The sequence below is a fragment of the Phyllopteryx taeniolatus genome, chromosome 3 (assembly GCF_024500385.1).
Source record: "Phyllopteryx taeniolatus isolate TA_2022b chromosome 3, UOR_Ptae_1.2, whole genome shotgun sequence".
NCBI classification, from domain to species: domain Eukaryota; kingdom Metazoa; phylum Chordata; class Actinopteri; order Syngnathiformes; family Syngnathidae; genus Phyllopteryx; species Phyllopteryx taeniolatus.
Window position 1 is genome coordinate 17,654,350 of NC_084504.1, and position 23,027 is coordinate 17,677,376.

General features: G+C 41.3%; 2 protein-coding genes across 17 annotated transcripts in view; one reads left to right on the forward strand and one right to left on the reverse strand.

Moving 5' to 3' along the window:
* Nucleotides 1-4,475, reverse strand: part of kiaa0825 (KIAA0825 ortholog) — a 174,464-nt gene extending 169,989 nt beyond the window's left edge. For 4 of the 7 annotated variants that reach the window (XM_061767228.1, XM_061767229.1, XM_061767234.1 and 1 more), the window contains exons 1-3: nt 4,100-4,475; nt 1,404-1,527; nt 419-555 (exon numbers count right to left, since the gene is read on the reverse strand). In XM_061767228.1, the coding sequence (XP_061623212.1) occupies nt 419-555; nt 1,404-1,466 (200 nt within the window). In that variant the 5' untranslated portion in view covers nt 1,467-1,527; nt 4,100-4,475. The remainder of the gene's footprint in view (nt 1-418; nt 556-1,403; nt 1,528-4,099) is intronic. The other 3 variants (XM_061767230.1, XM_061767232.1, XM_061767231.1) reach the window with 3 other exon arrangements.
* The window catches only part of slf1 (SMC5-SMC6 complex localization factor 1), a 37,947-nt gene continuing 19,251 nt past the window's right edge, over nt 4,332-23,027 (forward strand). Inside the window, exons 1-14 of one of the 10 annotated variants that reach the window (XM_061767244.1) lie at nt 4,332-4,685; nt 5,926-6,042; nt 6,112-6,190; nt 9,032-9,257; nt 9,351-9,504; nt 11,422-11,547; nt 11,641-11,706; nt 12,146-12,292; nt 14,011-14,180; nt 14,462-14,596; nt 15,043-15,196; nt 15,287-15,455; nt 15,616-15,761; nt 16,812-16,909. In XM_061767244.1, coding sequence (XP_061623228.1) covers nt 4,677-4,685; nt 5,926-6,042; nt 6,112-6,190; nt 9,032-9,257; nt 9,351-9,504; nt 11,422-11,547; nt 11,641-11,706; nt 12,146-12,292; nt 14,011-14,180; nt 14,462-14,596; nt 15,043-15,196; nt 15,287-15,455; nt 15,616-15,761; nt 16,812-16,909 — 1,796 coding nt within the window. In that variant the 5' untranslated portion in view covers nt 4,332-4,676. Of the gene's footprint in view, nt 4,686-4,758; nt 4,877-4,925; nt 5,022-5,925; nt 6,043-6,111; nt 6,191-9,031; nt 9,258-9,350; nt 9,505-11,421; nt 11,548-11,640; nt 11,707-12,145; nt 12,293-14,010; nt 14,181-14,461; nt 14,597-15,042; nt 15,197-15,286; nt 15,456-15,615; nt 15,762-16,811; nt 16,910-23,027 lie in introns of those variants that run through there. The other 9 variants (XM_061767241.1, XM_061767246.1, XM_061767236.1 and 6 more) reach the window with 9 other exon arrangements.

Sequence of the window (23,027 nt, forward strand, 5' to 3'; positions counted from 1 at the left end):
TAAAGTGGTATTTTTTTAAGAAAAAAAGTTATACTATTAAAATACTTATCAAGATCCAATGATTTTATAGTTTGTAAAACTTACTACTGAAGTGTTACTAAACAATAAATTCATCAGTCCTCTTCCTAAAATCAATATACATTTATGATCACATGGTATAGTAGTAATATAGTAATATAGGACTTTAATCTGTAATATTATAACATATTTATGTATTTATTTTTCTTATTTACAACGGGTGACCCAAAATAAATTATTGATCCACATCAAAATTACTGGCTAAAGATGTCCCTTGAAAAAAGGCCATTCTAAAACTGAAAAAAAAAATCTGAACTCAACCATCTTCCCATAACTGACTGAGATGTTTTTAGAAGTTGCACAGAATATTGTTCCAATGTTCAGAAGTTTTCTAACTGACCTTTTGGCATTAAGTTTGAGTTTTTCTTCTGTGTCTCTGACGATTTGCTCAAAGTCCAGTTCACTGGAGAATGCAGGGACAACCAGCTCAACAAAGGCTTGGTCTTCGGGAAAATCTTCAGGCCACTCCATGCTGCTCTAGAGAGAGAGACAACACATCATCAAAAGCATGACATGCTCCAGTTTGCAGCACAAAATGCTGTCAAAGACAGGTGCGAGGGGTGTCAGGATTAAATCAACTATGTAGATGACGAGCCCTGGAGTGTGATATCATTGTGGCCACCTGTCAAGAAACAAACACTCCCTCAAGTGGTTAGCAATCATGTGACACATCCGCAGTTACGAGTCTTATTAAGGCTTCCAAAATCAATTGCAGCTGGAACAAATGGAAGGTTATCACTGACAAAGACAGTCTGCAGCCTCTGCCCTCACAAAATCATTTACAACTGGATGACCCCTAATTAGAATGGATTGCCTCTACCAATTCCACCTGACACTAGAGCAAATTAATGCCGGGGAGAAATACACCACCCAAAATAATGAGATGCTCTTCAGTTGAACCTTTAAATAAACAGTCCATCTCCTTATGGCTGTTCCAGAGCTGAGGGGCCAACAACCCCCTCATCCCTGCGGTGCTTAACGTTCCTGCTAAAAGCCAATCCCCCACCTGTGTAGCATCACTGGGTCTCACATCAACATTGTCATTAAACAGAGTCAAGTGGAAGGTAATGGAGAGTGTCTGTGTCAATTTGGCTTTCTCAAACTCTGCCTGCCGCTCGGTCCGTCGTCATGTGCTCTGATTTTAATAATCCCTGTCAAACGGCAAACAGCTCGCCGTACTGCGCGCTGCTTCCTCACTGCTGCACACACTCGACGCCACTCTCCCTGACAGGACAGACAGGAAGCTCAACATTCATTTAGCCTGCACAAAGGGAGGCCTGTCCAAGTGGACAAATATTATTTTCCCCCCACACTGACAGACCCACCAGTAAAGCTTGTCCTTTATTATTTTGCATTTTCTTCTTCCCTCTGTCATCGTCACGCTCCATCTGCACCACCGCCTCAGAGGAGGTCTGCAAGCAGCTATTGCTTAAGGAGAAGCTGTTCACTCTATGGATTAGGAAACAACACTGTAATGAGCCTGAACTGGAAAGTGAGTGTATGTATTCGGCACACATACTGTACCACCATACCTGTTAATGTCGTAAATAACACAGTCGCAGCATTAATGGTAAAAAATATATATTAAAAAAAGATGATTAACTCACATTTTGTGGGTTGGAACTGGTATTACAGGGATAGCTACAGAAACCCTGGTACCATACATGGGTCACGGCTGTCAAGTTCTTCCACACCAAACACATTCAAGCATGCCTTGATTTGTGCTGGGCCTTCCCCAAAACTGTCCCCAAGAAGTTAGAAGGGTAAAATTGTTCAAAATCCCTTTGTTTAGAGCAAAATGGCTTTGGTCCGCCGCACACCAAGCAACATGACTGGACAAATGAACTCGACAATCACAAACAATTTACAGTCACCGACACACACCCGCACACCAGGCGACTGACCCTCACACACATACCAACTAGCTGCGATAGAAAAACTGTGACCCATGGGGTTCTTATTGAGAAAAAATGTTTGGAGGCTCCACGTATACTGTATTGTATTATTTTCAATTGAATCAAAAACAAAATAAATTGTATGTATATATTGTGTTGTGTAGGTAGACTTGCACAATCTGGTGAGCTCCAATAGAAAAGGCCCCATGAAAAATGTAGACAAAAATAATACTATTCTATTTTGATTGAAACTATCACAGAGGTATTAATTAACTATTTGTTGACTACTTTCTTATAAAGCTCCTGTATTGCTTATGATATTATGCATGTGTACCTAATGAAGTGCCCTGGTAGTGAAGACAGCACACAGGGTCTCATTAGTACACACTTGAAAACATGCAGCCGTCATCTTGGTGTCATTAGCTCTTTACAAAGCAGATGTTGAAGGTGCCCCAGTGTGCTTCCCAGTGCTGCAACTGGGACAGCTGGAGCAGACACTTGCCTGCCTGACACATCAACTCAGCAGCTATTAGAGTGTGTGCGCACACAGAAACATGCACATACACACAAAACCATCATCCCATCTCTCTTTCTCGCGCCACAGCCAGGCTAACGCACAGGCCCATTTTCAGGAACGAGTTTGTGCTGAAATATTTAGCAGCACATCCCCCAGGCCACTTTAAAGCCACTTAGAGCATGTCGAGCCAATGTCAACATTGTTTTAAAATGTATACCTAACAGAGCTACAAGGCAACACAATAAATTAACCAGGTGTATATTTGAACAACATAATACTACTTAGGTCTCTATCATGCTTGCCCATGGGGTTGCATGTTTTCATTGTCACTGTTTCACTCAGGCACAACAAAAACTAATAACTTGTGATTTGAGATCATCAGGTGGGAGTAAAATTTGTCACAGCAATAAAGCATTGGCCACTTTTCTTTCTACATGAGGGAAACACCATGTGTGGAAGTCTCAAGACACCCTGTAAAATCATTATTAATTAATTCTATTAAGCAATACATCAGCAACACCCATTTGGAAACACAGTAGTGCATTTCATTGTGTGAGGTTTATTGTGTTACACTGGCATAATGCAATACATAAGAACTGATGCATTCTTTACACGGCAAGAAAGCATGTTTGTTTGGTACCATAAACTTTGGTATTTCAATGAGTGCCCCATTAAGTGTGATGGCATTATAATTGTCAGAAAAACACACTTTCAATCATGCATCTATTTTTTTATACCACGCATCCTTTATATCACTCGTCCTTATATTTCTGTTTTGAATGCACTGGACCCTATCCCAGTTGACTTGGGGTGAGAGGCGGGTAACTCCACAGACTGGTTGCCAGCCAATCTCAGGGCGCATATAAACAAACAACCATCCATCCATCCATCCATTTTCTGTACCACTTATCCTCACTAGGGTCGCGGGCATGCTGGACCCTATCCCAGCTAACTGCGGGTAGGAGGCATGAACTGGTTGGCAGCCAATCTCAGGGCACATAAAAAAAAACACCAATTCACACCTATTAACAATTTGGAGTATTCAATTAAAGTAAGATGCATGATTTCGGGGAGGGGGGAGAAAAATGCTTTCAGTCATTAATTTAAAATACGTCAGTAAAAAAGCTCAAGTGCGTGACCTAAAATAAGTAAAAGTAAACTATGCCACTCGGCTATGCTCATTTTCTTCATGTAAAAGTTGCATGCAGAAAAACATTACAAAAAAAGAGATTGAATATTAACAATATAATTGGTGTGTCAATTATAGTATTTCTAATCAATTATTTTTTCAAATTGTTTTGATACCTGAACTCTTGAGTGTGTGCCGTTCAGGGCGGGGCCTGTCTCAGAGGGAAGCGCAGTGGAAAACTTAAGCGTGAACATTGGCTCAACTCAGGGAGTAGTAGCTAATAGCAGCTCTTGACTATGTCATCCTTACCACATAAGAAGGCATTACAAAATTATATAATTTTTAAGATAGCTTGTGTGATGGTTATCAACACACCTGAGAGTGCGAGACCTTAGTTTGTGAAGTCTGACAGCTCCTGAGGTTTTTCTTTAGTTTTTTTTGTCACTGCTATCAAAAAGTTTTAATCAGGTTAATACTTACCTTCCGAAACCTCCCTTATTTTCTCCCGATGAAATGTGAATCCGGATGGCGACACACAACCAGCGTCATCGTCAGTCAATTTAGCGCAACGAGAATGACATCAGTGAAACGCATTTGTAGAAATCACATAAAATTACCTAATTCTCCGTGAAAATACGTAACGCTAATACCGTTACGCGATTGTGTTATTGGGAATTAAGCCTAAACATTGCCGTGAACGACTCCGAATCGTAGATAAAAAAAAAAAAAAAAATCTGAGTCGGTTCATTAATAGTTTCCTTTGTAGAAAAGACAATACAAACGTATCGAGCGCTCAATGATCCTGGTTAATCAACGAGCGTTATGTTACATCCAGCTTTTTGTTATTTCCGGCAGTTAAAGCGTCCGTGACAACAACCCGGAAATAATTGTCGGAAGACTTCCGCTCAACGGACCGCTCACTTTATTAAATCAAAGGGGGGGGGGGGCTCGTCTTCAAAGAGAGGAGAAATTGTGCATGTTGCTGTTTACATTCGGACGAAACATATTTGTGATTTTAAAACATAATACTATATTACATTGACAAATAAACTCAACAATGCTCTCGGTAAGTAACTCTAACAGATATTCCTTTTCGAGAAACCACCCTGCGAATCCATGCATCGTCGATCTATCGGTAGGCTACATACCAATAACACAACAGGAGGGAAACTCGAGTATGATTAAACACGTTGAGCCATTTTTTCTTGTTGGTAAACGTTGAATTTTCTCGGGAAGAGGCAGCGGGATACACGTAAGGTGACTGTTTCAGCGTCAGAGTTTTCCGAATGTGTGTTGTGTGTGTGAACTAACGAATAGTCGGCGAGAACTGGGAGTCAACAAGTCTTAACAAATGACTGCGACTTAATTGATTTTATGTGCATTTAATCGGCCCCGAGTCAAGGTATGTGTGTAACATTTCAAAGTTTAATTGATTAACACGCATTACGCCAGCATTATCAGACAAATCTTTTATGGACGTTTCCAGTGGTACAAGTATCATTTTCCTGTGACAAATATTAAGACAGTTTAGAATCATAAAAACCGGGGGAAATGCAACAGTTTCTGGCCAACGTCTTACAGTTTCTCCTCAGTTGGGTTGGGTCATTTCTTGAAACAGATTACAGTTTCAGAAAAAAAAACTTAAGAGTTGAGAATGAACAAACTTCATAAGTTCTATATAAATAGTAAGTAAGAAATAAATACAGCGCAGTTAAGTGGCATTTGTAGTTGATAAAATGAATGAAATCAGCGTTGCTAGTGACAGAAAATATGAGCCATCATGGCAGGTCGAATAACATCACAAGGGACCCGGCCAGCTGTGAAGCAAAAAATGTGTCAGTTTGTTGACCAGTTTACATAAAATTTGACAGAAACATTGAAAAATATATAATAAATACCGGTATATGGATTTGAAAACGTGACCTTACCTAAAGTCACGTTTAGGGGGTTTGTGGTGTGTAGTTCTAAGTTGAAAAACACAAACGCACTTATACACACATACCTACCGAGTCACAGTCACGATATTTTTCATTTGTCTACAATATGGTTTGTAAAGTTTAGAGTATGCCAAGTTAAGTGTTGTGAATCCATAAAGATCATGTTTGACAAATGTCTGTATCTCTCAGGTCAGTTGAATGGGAAATCCAAATTAATGCGTAGTGTAGCGTAGACAACACAATAGTTTAAGGATGTCATGTAGACAAATTATTATAACAACACTTTGTTGCAATTTCTGCAAAAAGTTTTGCTAATTGACAGCATTGGTGATTACATGCGTGAGTTTTTCTGTCTTGTTTTCTTCACAGTTGGGGATGGAGCGCTGCACTCACATGTTCCAATTCTCTGGGATAAAAAATTGTGACCAGAAGAGAGCTTTGATCCAGGGAATATATCATTTGAGTGGAAAATATATTGGAGGTTCTGTAAGTACACATAAACAAACACAAATCCTGATTAAACAAGTTTTACATTAATGCTACATTTTCTTCCAGGTTTACCAGACCGCTTGCACCCATTTAATAATTCCTCACGTCTTGGCCAGTGAGAAATTTTTGGCTTCTTGTGCTGCAGGTTGGTCATCATTATCATTATGAAGAGCATAATAACAAAGTTAGTTGTGCTAAGCAAGTCATGCATTACATTATTTTTTTTATCATGAAAACATGCTACATAGTTAATTATTGTAGTGAGAAAAGACATTTTGTTTCATCCATTTTGTCACATTTCCTCTGTTGCCCTCCTCTCTCATACAATAGTGTAACCATGCCAGTAACCATCTGGTACTGCCGGTACAATATATATATATTTTTTTGGACAATTGTGCAAAAAGATGCAGAGTCCTCTAGCACTTAGAGCAGTTTGAATGACTAATATAGCAATAGTCCGGTGCAATGACCATTGTGCAAAGGGCGCCGAGATGTCAAGGAATGTATGCAGTTTAAAGTGACTAGTAGTGCGATGATCTGGGACAATGTTGATTGTGCAAATGTTGCAGATACTCTTCAGTCAGTGTGCAAGTGGTGCAGATGCTACTCTGACATGAGTGGCCAGTATTGGTCAACAACAGATATGGAAATAGTGCAGCGTGGCGAGACTACCACAGTGAGTGCACGAGTAATATATAATTGGTCCCACAGAAATGTGACAAGAAACTCAAGACAAAAGAATTGGCAGCATGTTGCAATGGAAGAACACAGGACTGATTCGATGACCGCTGTGTAGAACTGCCTCAACAGCTCCTGTGGAAAGCCGTGCTTCCCCAGAAGCCGCAGGAAGTACATCCTCCGCTGGGCCTTTTTGAGGATCGAGTTGATGTTGATCGCCCACTTCAGGTCCTGAGAGACTGTAATTCCCAGGAACTTGATGGTCTCGAAGGTTGACACAAGGCAGCTGGACAGCGTGAGGGGCAGCTTTGGCGAAGGATGCCTCCTGAAGTCCACGATCATCTCTACAGTCTTGAGCGTGTTCAGCTCCAGGTTGTGTCGGCCGCACCACAGCTCCAGCCGCCCCATTTCCTGTCGATATGCAGACTCGTCACCATCTTTGATGAGGCCGGTGACAGAGGTGTAATCTGCAAACTTCAGGAGTTTGACAGCCGGGTGCATTGAAGGGCAGTCGTTTGTGTAGAAAGAGAAGAGCAGCGGCGAGAGGATACAACCTTGGGGTGCTCCAGTGCTGTTGCTGCGTGTGGATGAGGTGGCCTCCCCCAGCCTCACCTGCTGTGTCCTGCCTGACAGAAAGCTGTAAATCCACTGGGAGATGGCAGGCGAGACGCTGTGTTGGAAAAGCTTGGAGGAAAGGAGTTCAGGGTTGATGGTGTTAAATGGTGAGCTGAAGTCCACGAACAGGATCCTCGCGTAGATCCCCGTGTTTTCGAGGTGTTCTAGGATGAAGTGCAGTCCCATGTTGACTGCATCATCCGCAGACCTGTTTGCTCAGTAGGCAAACTGCAGGGGGTCCAGCTGGGGACCTGTGATGCTCTTGAGGTGGTCCAGCACGAGGCCTTCAAAGGACTTCATGACCACAGATGTCAAGGCGACAGACCTGTAGTCATTCAGACCCGAGATTGTAGGTTTCTTGGGGACTGGAGTGATGGTGAAGCCTTTGAAACAGGATGGTACTTCGCATAGTTCCAGAGATCTATTGAGGATCTGTGTGAAGACTGGAGCAAGCTGGTCTGCGCGGACTTTGAGGCAGGATCAGGACACATGGTCTGGGCCTGCCACTTTGTTAATCTTTTGTTGTTTTAAGATGCGTCTCACATCCTCTTCGTGGAACGCAGAAGTCAGAGATGTGATTGTGGTGCGGCTGGGTGGGTGTGGGGTGTGAAAGTGTCGTTTTCAAATCTGCAGTAGAAGGTATTCAAGTCATCGGCCAGTCTACTAATGTTCTCAGCTTGGGGGGGGATCATCGCTTGTAATTGGTCAGCGATTGTAATGCATGCCAGACTGATTTAGAGTTGTTAGCGCTAAACTGTTTTTCCAACTTTGCTGCATAGTTTCTCTTTGCAATGTTAATTTCTTTAGTCAGCTGGTTTCTAGTCCGATTATACAGAGACCTGTGTCCGCTTCGATATGCATCCTTCTTAGCTTGGTGAAGTTGCTTAAGTTTGGCAGTGAATCACGGGTTGTTGTTATTGATTGTGCGAAATAACTTTGTTGGTACACACACATCTTCACAGAAACTAATATAGGATGTGACAGTGTCTGTATGTTCATCCAGGGATCCAGCTGAATTTTCAAAGACACTCCAGTCTGTGCAGTCTAAACAGCTTTGAAGTTCTATCTTTGCTTCATTGGTCCACTTTTTCACTGTTTTCACCATAGGCTTTGCGCATTTAAGTTCTTGTCTGTATGTTTGTATTAATTGAATTAAGCAGTGATCAGACGAGCCCAGGGCTGCACAAGGTATGGCACGGTATGTGTTATTTGGCGTAGTATAGGAGTGGTCTAAAATGTTATTTTCCCTGGTAGGACAGTCGATGTGCTGCTTGTATTTAGGGAGTTGGTGTTTGAGTTTAGCTTTGTTAAAGTCCCCGAGAATAATGAGGGGTGAGTCCGGGTGTTGTTGTTTTTTTTCCAATTTCGTTTACTTGTTCAGCGAGCATTAGCAGTGCGGCATTCGTGTTAGCTTGAGGCGGAATGTAAATACCGGTGAGTATGAAAGATCTGCTCAGTCTTCAAATTTCCTCCTTTTTGTATTTTTTTTTTTTTTGCCACTGAGCTCGACAAATGTGCTGAACATACACTTAACAAAAAGTGTCAACTGACCTAAATAAATAAATGTGTCCCAAGAGGCCAAAAACTATTACATAATAATACCTGGCTTAAAGTGGGAGAACTGACAAAACTCTACATTTACTGTACTTTCTGCCATTTATATTTACTGTTGCTATTGCTTCTCTCTTACTAGGAAAGTGGGTTGTGACTCCAGACTATGTTCTGGACAGTGTTAGGAATGGTTCCTGGCTCCCAGAGGGACTCTATGAGGTGGCCATTCCCAGAGGTACTATGTCTGCCTTCTATCCCGCCAGACACTGGAGGAAGAATGTGACCAGTGGGGCAATAACAGGGGCCTTCCAAGGCTGGAAGGTTCTTCTCATGGTCCAAGATGCTTCCCGTTCAATCATGTTCAAACGGTTAGCTTGATGACATGGAAATACTATTCAAAAACTTTGAAATGAATGAATATAATCCATTAATCAATCTCCGTTTGATTTAAATTTTCCCAGGGTCCTGGAAGCTGGTACCGCCATAGTATACAGCTATCCTCCGCCCTCTCACACCGCCATCACTCACGTCATAGTCAAGCCCATTACACAGGACGCAAGCTCCCACAATGGTCCTTGCTTCCCTGTGACCCACATCATCCAGTACCTCTTTGGGGTAAGTCAAGTAAGCTCAGTAAAAGCTGCTGTGATGATGCTATCCCAACTATAGTCTGTCAGAAATTAATTTGCGTATATGATTTAAGTTACACATCCATCCAATTTCTGAGCCACTTATCCTCACAAGGGTTGTGGGACTGCTGGAACCTATCCCAGCTATCATCGGGCAGGAGGCGGGGTACACCCTGAACTGGTTGCCAGCCAATCGCAGGGCATATATAAACAAACAACCATTCGCACTCACATTCACACCTACGGGCAATTTAGAGTCTTCAATGAACCTACCATGCATGTTTTTGGGATGTGGGAGGAAACCGGAATGCCCGGAGAAAACCCACCCAGGTACGGGGAGAACATGCAAACTCCACAAAGGCGGGGCCAGGGTTTGAACCCCGGTCCTCAGAACTGTGAGGCAGACGCTTTAACAAGTCGATCACCGTGCCGCAAGTTAAAAATTTTAATTTAAATTTTTCTGAGGAAATTTTTGCATGTTGTTTCTCCTGTTCCTATAGATCACTGATATAAATCTCACACAGGTTTATTCATCATAGAAGTTGTTTGCTACAACTCCGCGCAACCAACACCAACATTGTGACACTTGTGTCGCTTTACGACACTGACATCATAGTGTGTCGTATGACGGGACATTGTAGCCAGGCTCCAAACATGTCTCCGTTTCATTGTTTCTATTTCACTTATGTTTTTATTGTATTTCAAGGATAGCCTTGCTACCGTTCTCATTTTTGTTCAACTATTTCACTTTGCCTGTAGCATCCATACGGCTGTATTCACTGACATCAGTGTCATAAATCACTTTATAAGAAACATTGCGATGTTTGTGTGTGGTAGCAAAAAACGTCTTTGACTAATAAAGTTACTGTAAGCACACAGTTGTTGTCTGTGCATTATTAGACAAAGGTGACGTTTCACTTCAGGTTGCTCCCCTCGTTCTTCACAGTCTTTCCCATGGTACTGCTGGTATGAATCTTTTCGAAGCTAGCGGGGCTAATAGCTATTCTCATCCGCCACCAGTTAATTTTCGTACTCCCAGACCTGCGCAGATGTATGAAAACTTTGTCGCTTTGTAGGTCTCACATTTCACTGCTCTACTAGCGTTATAGTTTGGCTACAGCAGCAGACGAGCAGGTCGAAAGTCCTCTGTATATTGGTCGAATGGAAGACAAGGTGCCAAAAACACGTGATTAGCAGTTAGTCAAGCAGATTAGTCAAGTCAACTTGACTAATTGTTTCAACACCTAATTTTAAGATCTATTTAAGCCACCAATAACCAATCACACAAAGAGAACTGCTTCCTGTGGGTGTCAGAAAAGACTAATTTTCAACCAGTTTTATTCACTGATAAATCCCAAGCTACTTTGGATGATCCAAATGGATCTGTATTGTTGGTGGATGACCTCTATGTCAGCAAGGAGGTGGAGTGAGGTTTTGGGCTGGAGTAATGGAAGATACTGTATAGGGTAGGCCCATTAAGGGTGATCAAATGAGTGGTGTTTCTAAGTGAACATTTCCCGCATTACAGTAGAATAACTCATGTAAGATAACGGACCATCACAAGTGGCAAAAAATACCATTGAATCTTTAGCTGCAGTGGGTATGATGAATAAAATCTCATGGTGCAGCCACCATCATCTCCTGACCTTAACCCTATTGAGAGCCTGTGGCGTTTTAGTTAAAAGGAATGTACACCTCCTAGCAGCTGTTCTGGGAGACACTTATTGCATCCTCAAATGAGATTTCCATGGATTTACAATTTCAATGAATTAGAGAGAGTTAAGGTGATATCAACTATGGGTTCCTGTGTTCTGCGATTGGTTGGCAACCAGACTAGAGTGCAACCAGCTATCCATTTACAAATTAATGTTTGATTATTTCAAAACATTTTTGTCATTGGCAGAGAAATTGTGTTGACATGAAGTTCAACGTAACAGATGATATTAATGAAGCGAAGGAGGCCAGTGTTGTGGATGTTGACTTTTCTAAACTGGAGGGACACCTCAGAGACCACGTCATTGAACAGGAGGTGTGCATGCTAAAGAGAACCACTGTTTCATTGCAAATTGATTTTCACCAAGTGTATTACAGTACATTTGATTTTACTATTTATTTTTTTTAGGACCGACCAAGACTGCTCTTCCTTGAATTTCTGAGTTACCACGACCCACATCATCCTCTGTCACAGGTAAACATTCACACCTTCTGTCCTTGGACCTCTGTAATGCTGTATAGCTCTAAAATAACCATGTGCTTCATCAAGATCAGTTCATTCAATTTCCTTCATGTCATACATTTCAATGTGACATGGAGAGCAAGGGTGCCTTGTCGTCAGGTCACCGGTTTAACCCCCACTGTCAGCTGATCTTGAAGTTTTGATTGGCCTATTAACATGACTTTCCTGTCCATATCTTGTGCATTTCCATTCTCTACTCTGAGTCCATATACTGTTTGGCATGAACTGACAGTCACGGATGACCCCCAGGAACTTTATATGGCCCATCAAATCCAATTTCCATTACCCTTATGCCCTCATCTTTCCCTCTTTCCATTGCTGTTAGAACCATTGTTCCTGTTCTTCTTTTACATATGACTTCCATTTAATCGCTGTTCATTTATTCTTTCAGGTAATTGAAACGGACTTCGGCAACATTGGCACCATGATAGAATGTGGCCTCTTCATCGAAGCCTTGGACACAATCCGAAGTGCAGTGTTCCCTGGGATTCTGCCACCAGCACCATACCTGGTGGCTCTCATTGAGTATGCACAGCAGGTAGGATCAGGATTTCCAGACTGTATACATTCCTAGCTGCTGCGTTAGCCTCAGGGTGCAAAACACTGCACATTCTGTTTCAATACTTTGGACTGCATGGCTGAAGTGACACAATTCAGATTTATTTTATTGTTTTTTTTTTTTTTGCTCTCAAGTGGTATAATTCAGATGTGTGTCATGGCAGTGTAAATGGAGAAAAAATGCATGGCATCTTAAGAATCGCTCTAAGGCCTTTTCCAAATGTGGATAATAATCAGATACACTATATTGCCAAAAGTATTTGCTCACCTGCCTTGACACACATATGTGCCTTAAGTGCTATCCCATTTGAAATCCATATGGTTTAATATGATATTGGTCTACCCTTTGCAGCTATAACAGCTTCAACCCTTGTGGGATCGCTTTCACCAAGGTTTAGGAGTGACTTTATGAGAATTTTTACCCATTCTTCTAGGAGGATATTTGTGAGGCCACAAACCGATGTTGGACGAGAATACCTGGCTCATTGTACCCTCGAAGTCAACCCAAAAATGTTCTGTCAGGTTGAGGGCCGGACTCTGTGTTGGCCAGTTAAGTTCACCCATACCAAATTCTCTCATCCATGTCTTTATGGACGTTGCATTGTGCACTGGTGCATAGACACGGCCCCTTCCTGTTCCAAAATGACTGTGCATCAGTGCACAAATCAAGGTTCATAAAGATATGGATGAAAATGCTTGACTGGCCTGCGCACTCCTGACCTAAACCCTGTAGAACGCTTTTTGGATGAATTAGAGCGGCGACTGAGAGCCAAGCCTTTTCATCCCACATCAGTGTGTAACCTCACAAATGTGCTTCTGGAAAACTGGTCATACATTCCCATAAACATACTCCAAAACCTTGTGCAAAACCTTCCCAGAAGAGTTTAAGCTGTTATAACTGCATATGGTGGACCAATGATACAGTAAACCCTATGGATTAAGCATTGGATGTACTTAAATTCATATCTGAGTCAAGGCAGGTGAGCAAATACTTTTTGAAATATAGTGTATCTTTTTAATATTTCCCAATGTGAGTGGAGCGTTATCACACAAATCAGATACCCAGCTTTAAAAAGATCTCCATGTAAATCTAAACTACAACAAACGCATGGAAAATTAAACATGGTCTAAATACTGTATGGTACACTGGAAGTCTGTCGATGATCAAAAAAGAAAAAATTATTGCCGAGAGCAGCCAATGGAGTAATGTGGAAGTTACGCTCAATTAATCACTGCCAGGCCTCCATGTTAACATGGATATTTGAATTCAACAGCCATCAATGGCAGTGAATGAGTTAAATCGATGGGTGGAAGAGTCAACCCGAGGCCACCTAAACGGTATGCCGTGTTTAGTATTTGTAATATTTTTGTGTTATTGTTTACTTGCATTTTGTCACTGCCCAGTGTTGACGCTTGGAGTTACTTACATTTACATGCAATTTGGGTCTTTGCCCATGTGGGTTGTTTATTCTGTAGTGTAAATACAACCGTGTAGGATATGTGTCACTTAAAATGTACATGTAAATAGAGATACGTAACAGGCATTAAAATCTGATCTGGCCACTCGGAACTGTGGTGTAAAATCCAGCCTAAAAGTCCAAAGGCTTTTATTTGGAATCCAAAAAACTGGAACAGAGTCAATGTTGTTGTCACTCATCAAAATGACATTGACACCACTATTTTTGTTTTATGTTTCAGGGTAGTGCGACAACTCTCTTCCTGAGGACATTCCAACAAATAATGCATAGGTTGCTGGTTGCCAACCCTCCTTGGCTGGCTCCTGCGAACGTGAAGAAGTATTATAGTCGGGTGTTGCAGTGCCCTCACTGCAAGATGGGCCAGTGGCCTTTTCTGGAGACAGCCATAAGGTACACCTCTTAATTTTTTGACTGATAATTCCATCTCCTTATCGCTTTCTCATAATCAAAAGTAAATTCCTTTTATACTATTGCCGTGTGATTGCCTGGGAACCAGTGCGTTGTATAGTCCGCCTTTCACTCTAATTCAGCCGGGATAGGCTCCAGCTCCTACCATGCCATGAACCCTGAATAAGTTGGTAGTGGGATAGAAAATGGATGCTGTGTAAATGTACTCTAAAATATCCCAGATTACCTATAGTGTTATTTCCCATTTATGTTTGTGTCTATAGTTACTGCCTGTCAAGTGAGGCCACTTGTCACCAGCTCCCTGGGCCGGCACTGCCAACTCTCTTAAACTTCTACAATGATGTCCTGGCATTTTTTCTCAAGCTCTTCCAAGGGGAACTCTACTCCATCACTGGAGGGTACAGACTTAGCCTAAACTATAAAATCTAGAATATGTGAGGGATCTCTTACAGGGTGTTCTCTGAAATGCATTTAGACTTTACTCCCTTTATAATAGGATCATTTTGTTTACATGGACAGAGAAAGGAGTTTCATAAAATTATTTTGCCACATTGTTATTGACTGCAGATGTTGTTTTTATTGATGTGCATATTCCAATGCCTTGACCTTGAAATTAAATATTTAAAATTATTTGTATGGTACACTGCTGGAGATTAGTGTCCCTGGCATTGTCACAGAAAGTCTAGCTCACGTACTGCAGTGTGCCATGCCTGTACAAAACAATCTGCTCTAATTTTGAGACAAATTGTATCATTTTAATACATCACGGTTGATGCAATTGTCTATATAGACACTGTTTTGTCTTAACAATAATGATTGTGTGGATAACTCACCCTTCTCTTAGGGATTTCATGCAGCTTCCAGAAACGGGAGTCTATCAGGTATCAAAATCTGGTTCTTTGCTGTATAGAACCTTCTGGACTGTGTGGGAACGCTCCACCCTGTTGTCTTGCGCTGTAAAAAAGCTTGTCCAGCTCATGATGCAGGCTGCCTCCGGGGTAAGCATTATAGAATGTGGGTCCAATTGATCTGACATGACCATTTACTGCTGTTTTACAAACCTAAGCTGTGGTTTATCTTCCCCGAAGGACAATGCTGAGAGCGACGAAGAGCCCAAATGGCATCTGTTGGCCATCCTGCTGGACCTCCTGTCAGTGTTGGTAGAGTTTTGGTATAGGCACCACTGCAAACTGAATCACAAGCTTGTGGAAAAGGGCCTGAAAGACCTAGCAGACCACTTTGCCATCAGCAGCCAATGTAAGGAGGGACTACAGATGCAATATTAAAAGCTACTTAATATCTTTACTATGGTAGCAAACGTAAGATAAATAAGTAAGATTGTTTGTTTGTTTTTTTTAACATGCAGTTGTGTAGTGTGTAGTTATAGTGTTTCTACCTATTGTGGTCTGTTCTATAGATCTGTCTTCAGTGGTCCTTGCAGAGATGGTTGCCAGAATTTCCTCAACCAGGCTTAAACTTGCATTGGTGGATGCGATATTCAGGAATATCTGTTGCACAATTGGAATTACACTGGCGGGAGAACCTCTGTCTCTCAAGAAAGTGGTATGTGCATGTTTGAATGTGTGTGACCTTTATTTGCACTGGTCCATCCATCCATCCATCCATCCATCCATCCATCCATCCATCCATCCATCCATCCATCCATTCATTCATTCATTCCTTAATTTAAAAAAATAATTTTTTTTTTAGTGCTTGTTGAGATTAGGACACCCTTGACTGGTCAGACTCACCATCACACCTATGGACAATTTAGAGACTTTGGTGCACCTAACATGCATGTTTTTGGAATGTGGGAGGAAGCCAAAGTATCCAGAGAAAATCCACACAAACACAGGGGGAACATGCAAACTCCACACATGAGGGCCTGAACTGAGATTCAAACCCAGAACTTCTCAACTGTGAGGCAGACATGCGAACAACTATACCTCTCTGCTTTCTGCTCAGGGCCTTTTTTTTTCTTTTTTACTATAGCACCTTTTGTAGCAGCCAAGTGTTTATAAGTAATTGCACCTGTTTCTCATTTGAGATTTAATCTGAAAAGGAATGTATGGTATTTATTAGTATTTCTTTTTACTTTTAAAATGTGCTGTTTTTATTACTAATTCATTAGCAAGTTGAGCATATGACTTATTGGTTGAGCATATTTCACTTTCAACCCATAAATCCCTAACCTCAAAAGCATTGATGAGGCAAACTACAGCTATAATTATATTCTATTTGGGAAACTTTATTTCTCATAGATTGAATGTGTTTTCGACAGTGAACATTTTAAGTTGAGCCAACATTGTCATTGGAACTTAATTGTATACTGGTATACATAGTATACAGTTCCATAAACTGAATGCCCGGTTGTATACATTGTGGTCATCTTTTACCAGGCATTTCTTTTTTTTCTTTATTTTTTTTTAGGTGACTCACTACATGGGCTCCGTATTTAATTTTTGCAGTTGACCACAAACACTCACAATAACCCATCAACCTGCAAATTGGTATTAAATAAACTACCGTTACACTAAGACCACATGAAACTTCCCCCCCCCCCCCCCCCCCCCCCCCACCTAACTTGCTGTGTGCCTGTATGACATTTGACAGATGCTATCCTACTTGCCTGCGCTCGGACGTTTAGCTCAGAGTCAGAGCTGGACACACCACACCACCAAAAGTTGCTCGAGCCTGGACACCAACTGCGGGTAAGCTACTTGTCTGCATCTCTTTCAACCTCATTGGCAACACACTTTATGGAAAACATGAATCAGAAGAACACTGGCCTACAGTGGACTATGAACTTGTATAGCTGTTGACGCTGGATGACCCTCATTGCAGGGTCAAGTGGTCAATTTTGCTTCCCTTGCTTACCGTAATTTCTCATGTATAATATGCTCTGAGTATGAGTATAATGTGCACCCCTAAAATTGACTCCAAAAATCAGGAACACCCTTCTTCCTATGTATAATGCACACCCATGATTTTCTATACATTATTTTTATATGCAATACATTTTTATGGTAATCCTCTCTTAATTTGTTTTTGTAATTAAGTCTGATCAGTATTATTATTAATACTAAGGTTTTTCTTGTTCTTTAGTGACTTATATATTACTGTGGGACAATCTAGTGTTTATTTTTAACACTGCAGCTTTACTGAGGTGTTTTCCACCTCGCATGTGACCATTGGCATGTCAACCATCTTGCACAGCGTACTGAAAGCTAGGGATGTCATGTGCCCAGATACCACGTTTGCGCTTGGTGCAAAATAGTAAAAAAAAAAAGTTAAGACACAACAAAAGCTGCAGAGGGCAGATAAACACGCATAAGCTGTATTAACATTCACACTATTGCAACTCTGTATTAGGCTTTACACGATCAGGATTTTTGGGGCTGACCACCGATCAGAGAGTTTAAAAAAAAAAAAAAAAAGATAACCGATCACCGATCCGATGACAAGAAGGAGCAATGTGTTTATTTATGACTTGTTAATTTACTGTATATACTTGTGTTCTGTATACTGTCTTCAAAAATATTCTCTAGTCACGTCATGTATTCTAATCAGTCAGGTCAAACCAACATTACAACATGACAGAAATAATGGGTGGTAACTTGCTGTAATTAAATTACTTTATTGTAATTAGATTACTTCACACACACACTGAAACTTTAGAGCACGATTCAACATAACGCCGGCATGTTTACGTACAACCGTTAGTGCTAGCAATAGCTTGCTAGGCTACATAACGTTTTGTTGGCTGCTTGACAGCCATATCGTAAAGACACGCAACAAGGCTAAAAATAAACTAGCTTTTGGATTCAAATATACTGTATACGATGGCGACGCGATTTAAATGTCTTTTGCGGAGCCGAGCAATGACATCATTGATCGGATTGGCGAATTATGACATTAAAGCTGATCGGCTATCAGCGTAAAATGCTATTTATCGACCGATACCAATCAAGCCGATCAGATCGGTTTAAAGTCTACTATTTATGGTATTAGGGAACTAACAGACTTAAATCAGTATTTTAACAACTGTACAATGGCGCTAGGCACGCTTGGAAATCTTCTGATATCGAGCCGCCATCTTTTTACGATGACGTAATTTTTTTAACTCAATGACCTTTCTAGCTTTCAGTAGGTTGTGCAAGCCAGCTAACGTGCCAATGGTCACGTGGCAGAGGCAAAATGCCTCCGTAAAGCGGCAGTGTTCAAACTAAACTCTACGGTGCACAACACTAATACATATATTGCTAAAAAACTAGTAAACCATAGTAATAATAATACTGCAGTATCGAAATTTTACACTAGGGTGCATCAGAGTCTCAATACTTACAATAAAGGAGTAGATGAATTATAACATTTTAAATGTGAACCTAAATATGACGTAAACTTATAAATCTCAAGATTTAAAACTAATTGATGGCTTTTCTAAAACGCATATCCACTCATATACCTCATTTCACTGTGAAGGAATGTTCTAACTTTTACTATATCTATTTATAATGTGCACTATTGACTTTTGAAGATTTTTCTGGGAAGAAAATGCGCATTACGCACGAAACGTATCTGCAGTCAGTGTGGGGACACTAATGAAACAACTGATTTGTTCAGATTTCTAAAAAAAAAAAAAAAAAAAAAAGTTAAATTACATTAATTTCTCTTGTAATGAATGTAGGGCTGCACGATTATGGCCAAAATATGATTATGAATATGATTATTTTGATCAATATTGTAATCGAGTAATCCTTTTTGGGAAAAATCTTTTCAACAAGCAATATGTAAACAGTTTTCAGTGCAAAAGGAATCTTGAAGAATAAATGATAATAATATATATTATATAGATAATAATAAAAAAATAAATGTACCCCAAAAATTCTACTTTACCAAGGGCTAACTGAATAAATATGCTGTTACAAAGTACAATCACGAATCACAACTTAATAGAAGCAAGTGCAGTTTATGCATAAAACGGGATAACATTAGGCTGTAAGCAATGACTTTTCACTTGAAAATCCCCTTCATCGATATAGTGATTTGTCAAGGTCTTTGTTGTTCTGCTTGATCATTAGTCATTGGTCTCCTGGCTTTTTTCATTGGGGTCAGGTCAGCCGAAAGGCTGAGGTCAAGGCAGCCGCTACAACGATTGTTAATAGTGTCTTACCGTGACACGCCGCCTCTCTTCCAACGTGCTGAGAGGGCCAACTTCAAAATAAAAGCTTCATATATTACTACATTGGACATCAATGCGGCGGCACGGTGGGCGACTGGTTAGAGCGTCAGCCTCACAGTTCTGAGGACCCGGGTTCAATCCCCGGCCCCGCCTGTGTGGAGTTTCCATGTTCTCCCCGTGCCTGCGTGGGTTTTCTCTGGGCACTCCGGTTTCCTCCCACATCCCAAAAACATGCATGAATTGGAGACTCTAAATTTCCCGTAGGCATGACTGTGAGTGCGAATGGTTGTTTGTTCCTATGTGCCCTGCGATTGCCTGGCAACCAGTTCAGGGTGTACCCCGCCTCCTGCCCGATGACAGCTGGGATAGGCTCCAGCACGCCCGCGACCCTATTGAGGAGAAGCGGCTCAGAAAATGGATGGATGGATGGACATCAATGCCATTTTGAGGCTTTTGTTTTGAAGTTGGCCACGGAATGCGGTGCCAGCCCATAATGAAGCTATAACCATAAGTTCGCCGCCTGGTGGCTAGCTGACTAGTTTTTTTTTATTTATTATTTCTTTTAAATGTAAAAAAATCGCAGACGATCAGGCTAATTTAATTGTGGCAGCCAAAATCACAATCATGATTAAAATTCAATTAATTGTGCAGCCCTAAATGAATGTGTTAATATCTCCAAAATGTGTGTAACAACTATGGTACGGTGCGTCGCGAATCTAACAACCAACCAAAAGTCTATTTTGCCGTGACTTTCAAGTTTGTCCCTGTAGTTGGTTTGCTTTTTAAATGGCTCACGGCAAATTGGGGGAAAATGAATGGAGTAGGGAGAAACATGAGTATGAAGGAACAAAAGAACACCTGGAGAGAGGTGTGTGTTTGAGAGGGGGTGAGGAGCAGAGATGCATGGAGGGCAGAGGCAGAGAGACAAATGGAGGTCAGACAGCATGAGGAGTTGGCATGTGATGGGTCATGCCCAGGTCTGATCTTATATGTGCATACTGGGTGACAGGAGTGGTACAAAGAGAGGTTATGCACACACAAACTGTACAAACGTGCACACACTCACGCATACAAACGCACAGAGAGGCAAACTCTCTCAGGGTCTTCTCATACGACCGCCGACTCAGCTTTCAGCCCCATCTCCACCTCTCTTAATCCTCCTTCGCATACTGAATCTTTCTTCGCCATCTTGAATGTAATTACATACACACGTACACACACATTCTCTTTATACCACATACTAGACATCTGCTGTTCCACCAGCAGGTAGTTGGCCTGGAGAAGGGCGGGAGTCATCAGGGAGCCAGTTCATCTAAAGGCTACTAGTTCATGCACTGGCCACATTCTACCTCATGCACTGGCCACATTCTACCTCGCTCCCTCCCTATCCCTCCTCTTCTGTTGCTGTCCAAAGCTTCCGTTTTATTCGTTTGCACACGCGAGGCAGCGCAAGCGAGCAAAGGCAATGTGCGTGGAGGAGATAAAGATGTGCCGAGGGCCACGCGCAATCATTTGACCCTGAAAGAAAGAATGAAATTAAAATGACAAAGTGTGTGATGAATTGAGAACAGAAACCCAAAGGAAATCTTGTTTCCTCCATTTCATGGCTGAAGGTTGGTTATATATTTATTTAAGGAACCTTGAGTCTCATAATCAATTAACACATCTTTTGTCTGGAAATCTGACACACAACTCAATCTCTCTCTGTGTTGGTTAAAGACATTTCTAAAGAGGCTATGACTCGGTGTATTTTAAGAACCCTTTATGTAAAATATCCTCTGTATTTATTGTTAGAAAGATTGTCGCACAAGGCTTTTAGCAACCGTCAAAATATAAATAGGCCAAATGTGACTGCAGCTTGTGATGGTAAATGGTTTTCTTCTCAAACTATCTTTAGAACAGAAGATGAAACCCAGGAAGAATGTTAGATGCTTAAAAGAAGCTCAAGTCTGAACCAGCCAACCCTGTCTTGATTGAACTGATGAATTTGACCACCATCGAAATGTTGAAATGCAAGTTGGCTGTTGAGCACAAACTACTGTTAATGCGTGTTTCCACCAAGCAATACACTTCAATTTGTTACATTATATATTTTTGCATTTTCATTGTCAAAAGTTTCAAATGGTAACATAATAACCAATCCATAACCGCACTACTTTGTTGTAGTAGTAGTAGTAGTAATAATGGTAGTAGTTGTGTGTTCCAAACTTGAACCAGGACCTTGTAAAAATCAAAGAAGCGTGGAATGACTGGAATGGAATGGAAATCAAGTTGTGCACTAAATTTTTCTCAATTGCTGAAGATGCAAAAACCAGTTCTACACATCCATCCATCCATTTTCTGAGCCGCTTCTCCTCACTAGGGTCGCGGGCGTGCTGGAGCCTATCCCAGGTGTCATCGGGCAGGAGTCGGGGTACACCCTGAACTGGTTGCCAGCCAATCGCAGCAGTTCTACACAGAATTTTCTGCAATCTATTTGTAAATAGGTGTTCACTTGTATATTGTACATCTTTACTTTCAAGGTGCTTTAAAGGGGCATTAAAGCCCTTTTTTTTACTTGCAAGAATACATTGTATGTGTCCACAATAGTCTAAACATGGTATTCTGATCAATATTGTGTTTGTGGAATAAGAATTAAACAGATTAATGCATCAATTTTCATCCATCTCAGGGGGTTGCCATGTTGGGCTATATCTTCCATCTGCTGTTGACCGAAATTAACGTCACAACTGCTCTCGCACTTGCGTTATGAACGTCCCGTAACCAAACCCAGAAAACAGATTAGCGGACTCCACTGAGCTGACTAGCTGCTACCACAACGATTGTCAGAGAGGAGGGCGTCAAGGGCAAACACTACCTTGGGTCCAAGGTAGCATGCTGCTCTCCAATAGAAAGAAAAGCCACATTCTGTCAGCCTTCTCATCAACCAGTCTGTCACGCTCTCACTCATGGACTCTCTTTCTCAAACACGTACCCCCCCACACACACAAACACTGATGCGTAAAGCTAGTGTCTCTTCAGCCTTGTCCCTGCTAATAACAAGCAGCGTGACAGGATGTGTGTTTCCTCCTCACTGCTGGGAGCTCCTTACTGCCTTCTGAAACAAGCCAATTACCGGTGAACAAGCCGCCTCCCTGTAATACTGATAGCATTTCGCTTCAGCGCAATACACACGCACACACCTGTCAAACTCCATGCAGGCAAATCCCACATACCTGCTCGCAGGACTAGTGACAGCCCACAGCTATTACCACGCCACTACTTTGAAGAGGCTTCATTTTCTTTCACTAGTTATTCCTCTTAATGTGCTCGCTCGCCTAGAATTCTATGTGTCTGAGTTTGAGGCGTTAAGTAGGAGGAAAAGTGCTTTGGAAAAGAAAAATGTGTGTTTTACGTGTGTGTGTGCGTGTCCCTAACAGGAGGGGTGTGAAAGATTTGATACAATACAGTGCCATGAGGAATTCATTTGCTAAAAGGGCATTGATAAATGTTACCCAATGTCTACACCCTGCCGTAGTGAAATGGCCAGTCATTGAAACTTTAGACTTGTTAATATGAATCATGGGTAATTTCTCATTGAATTAGCACTTGGTCTATTCATGCCTATTTCCATAAAAACCCTTTGACTGTGTCCTTTGTGTCCTGTC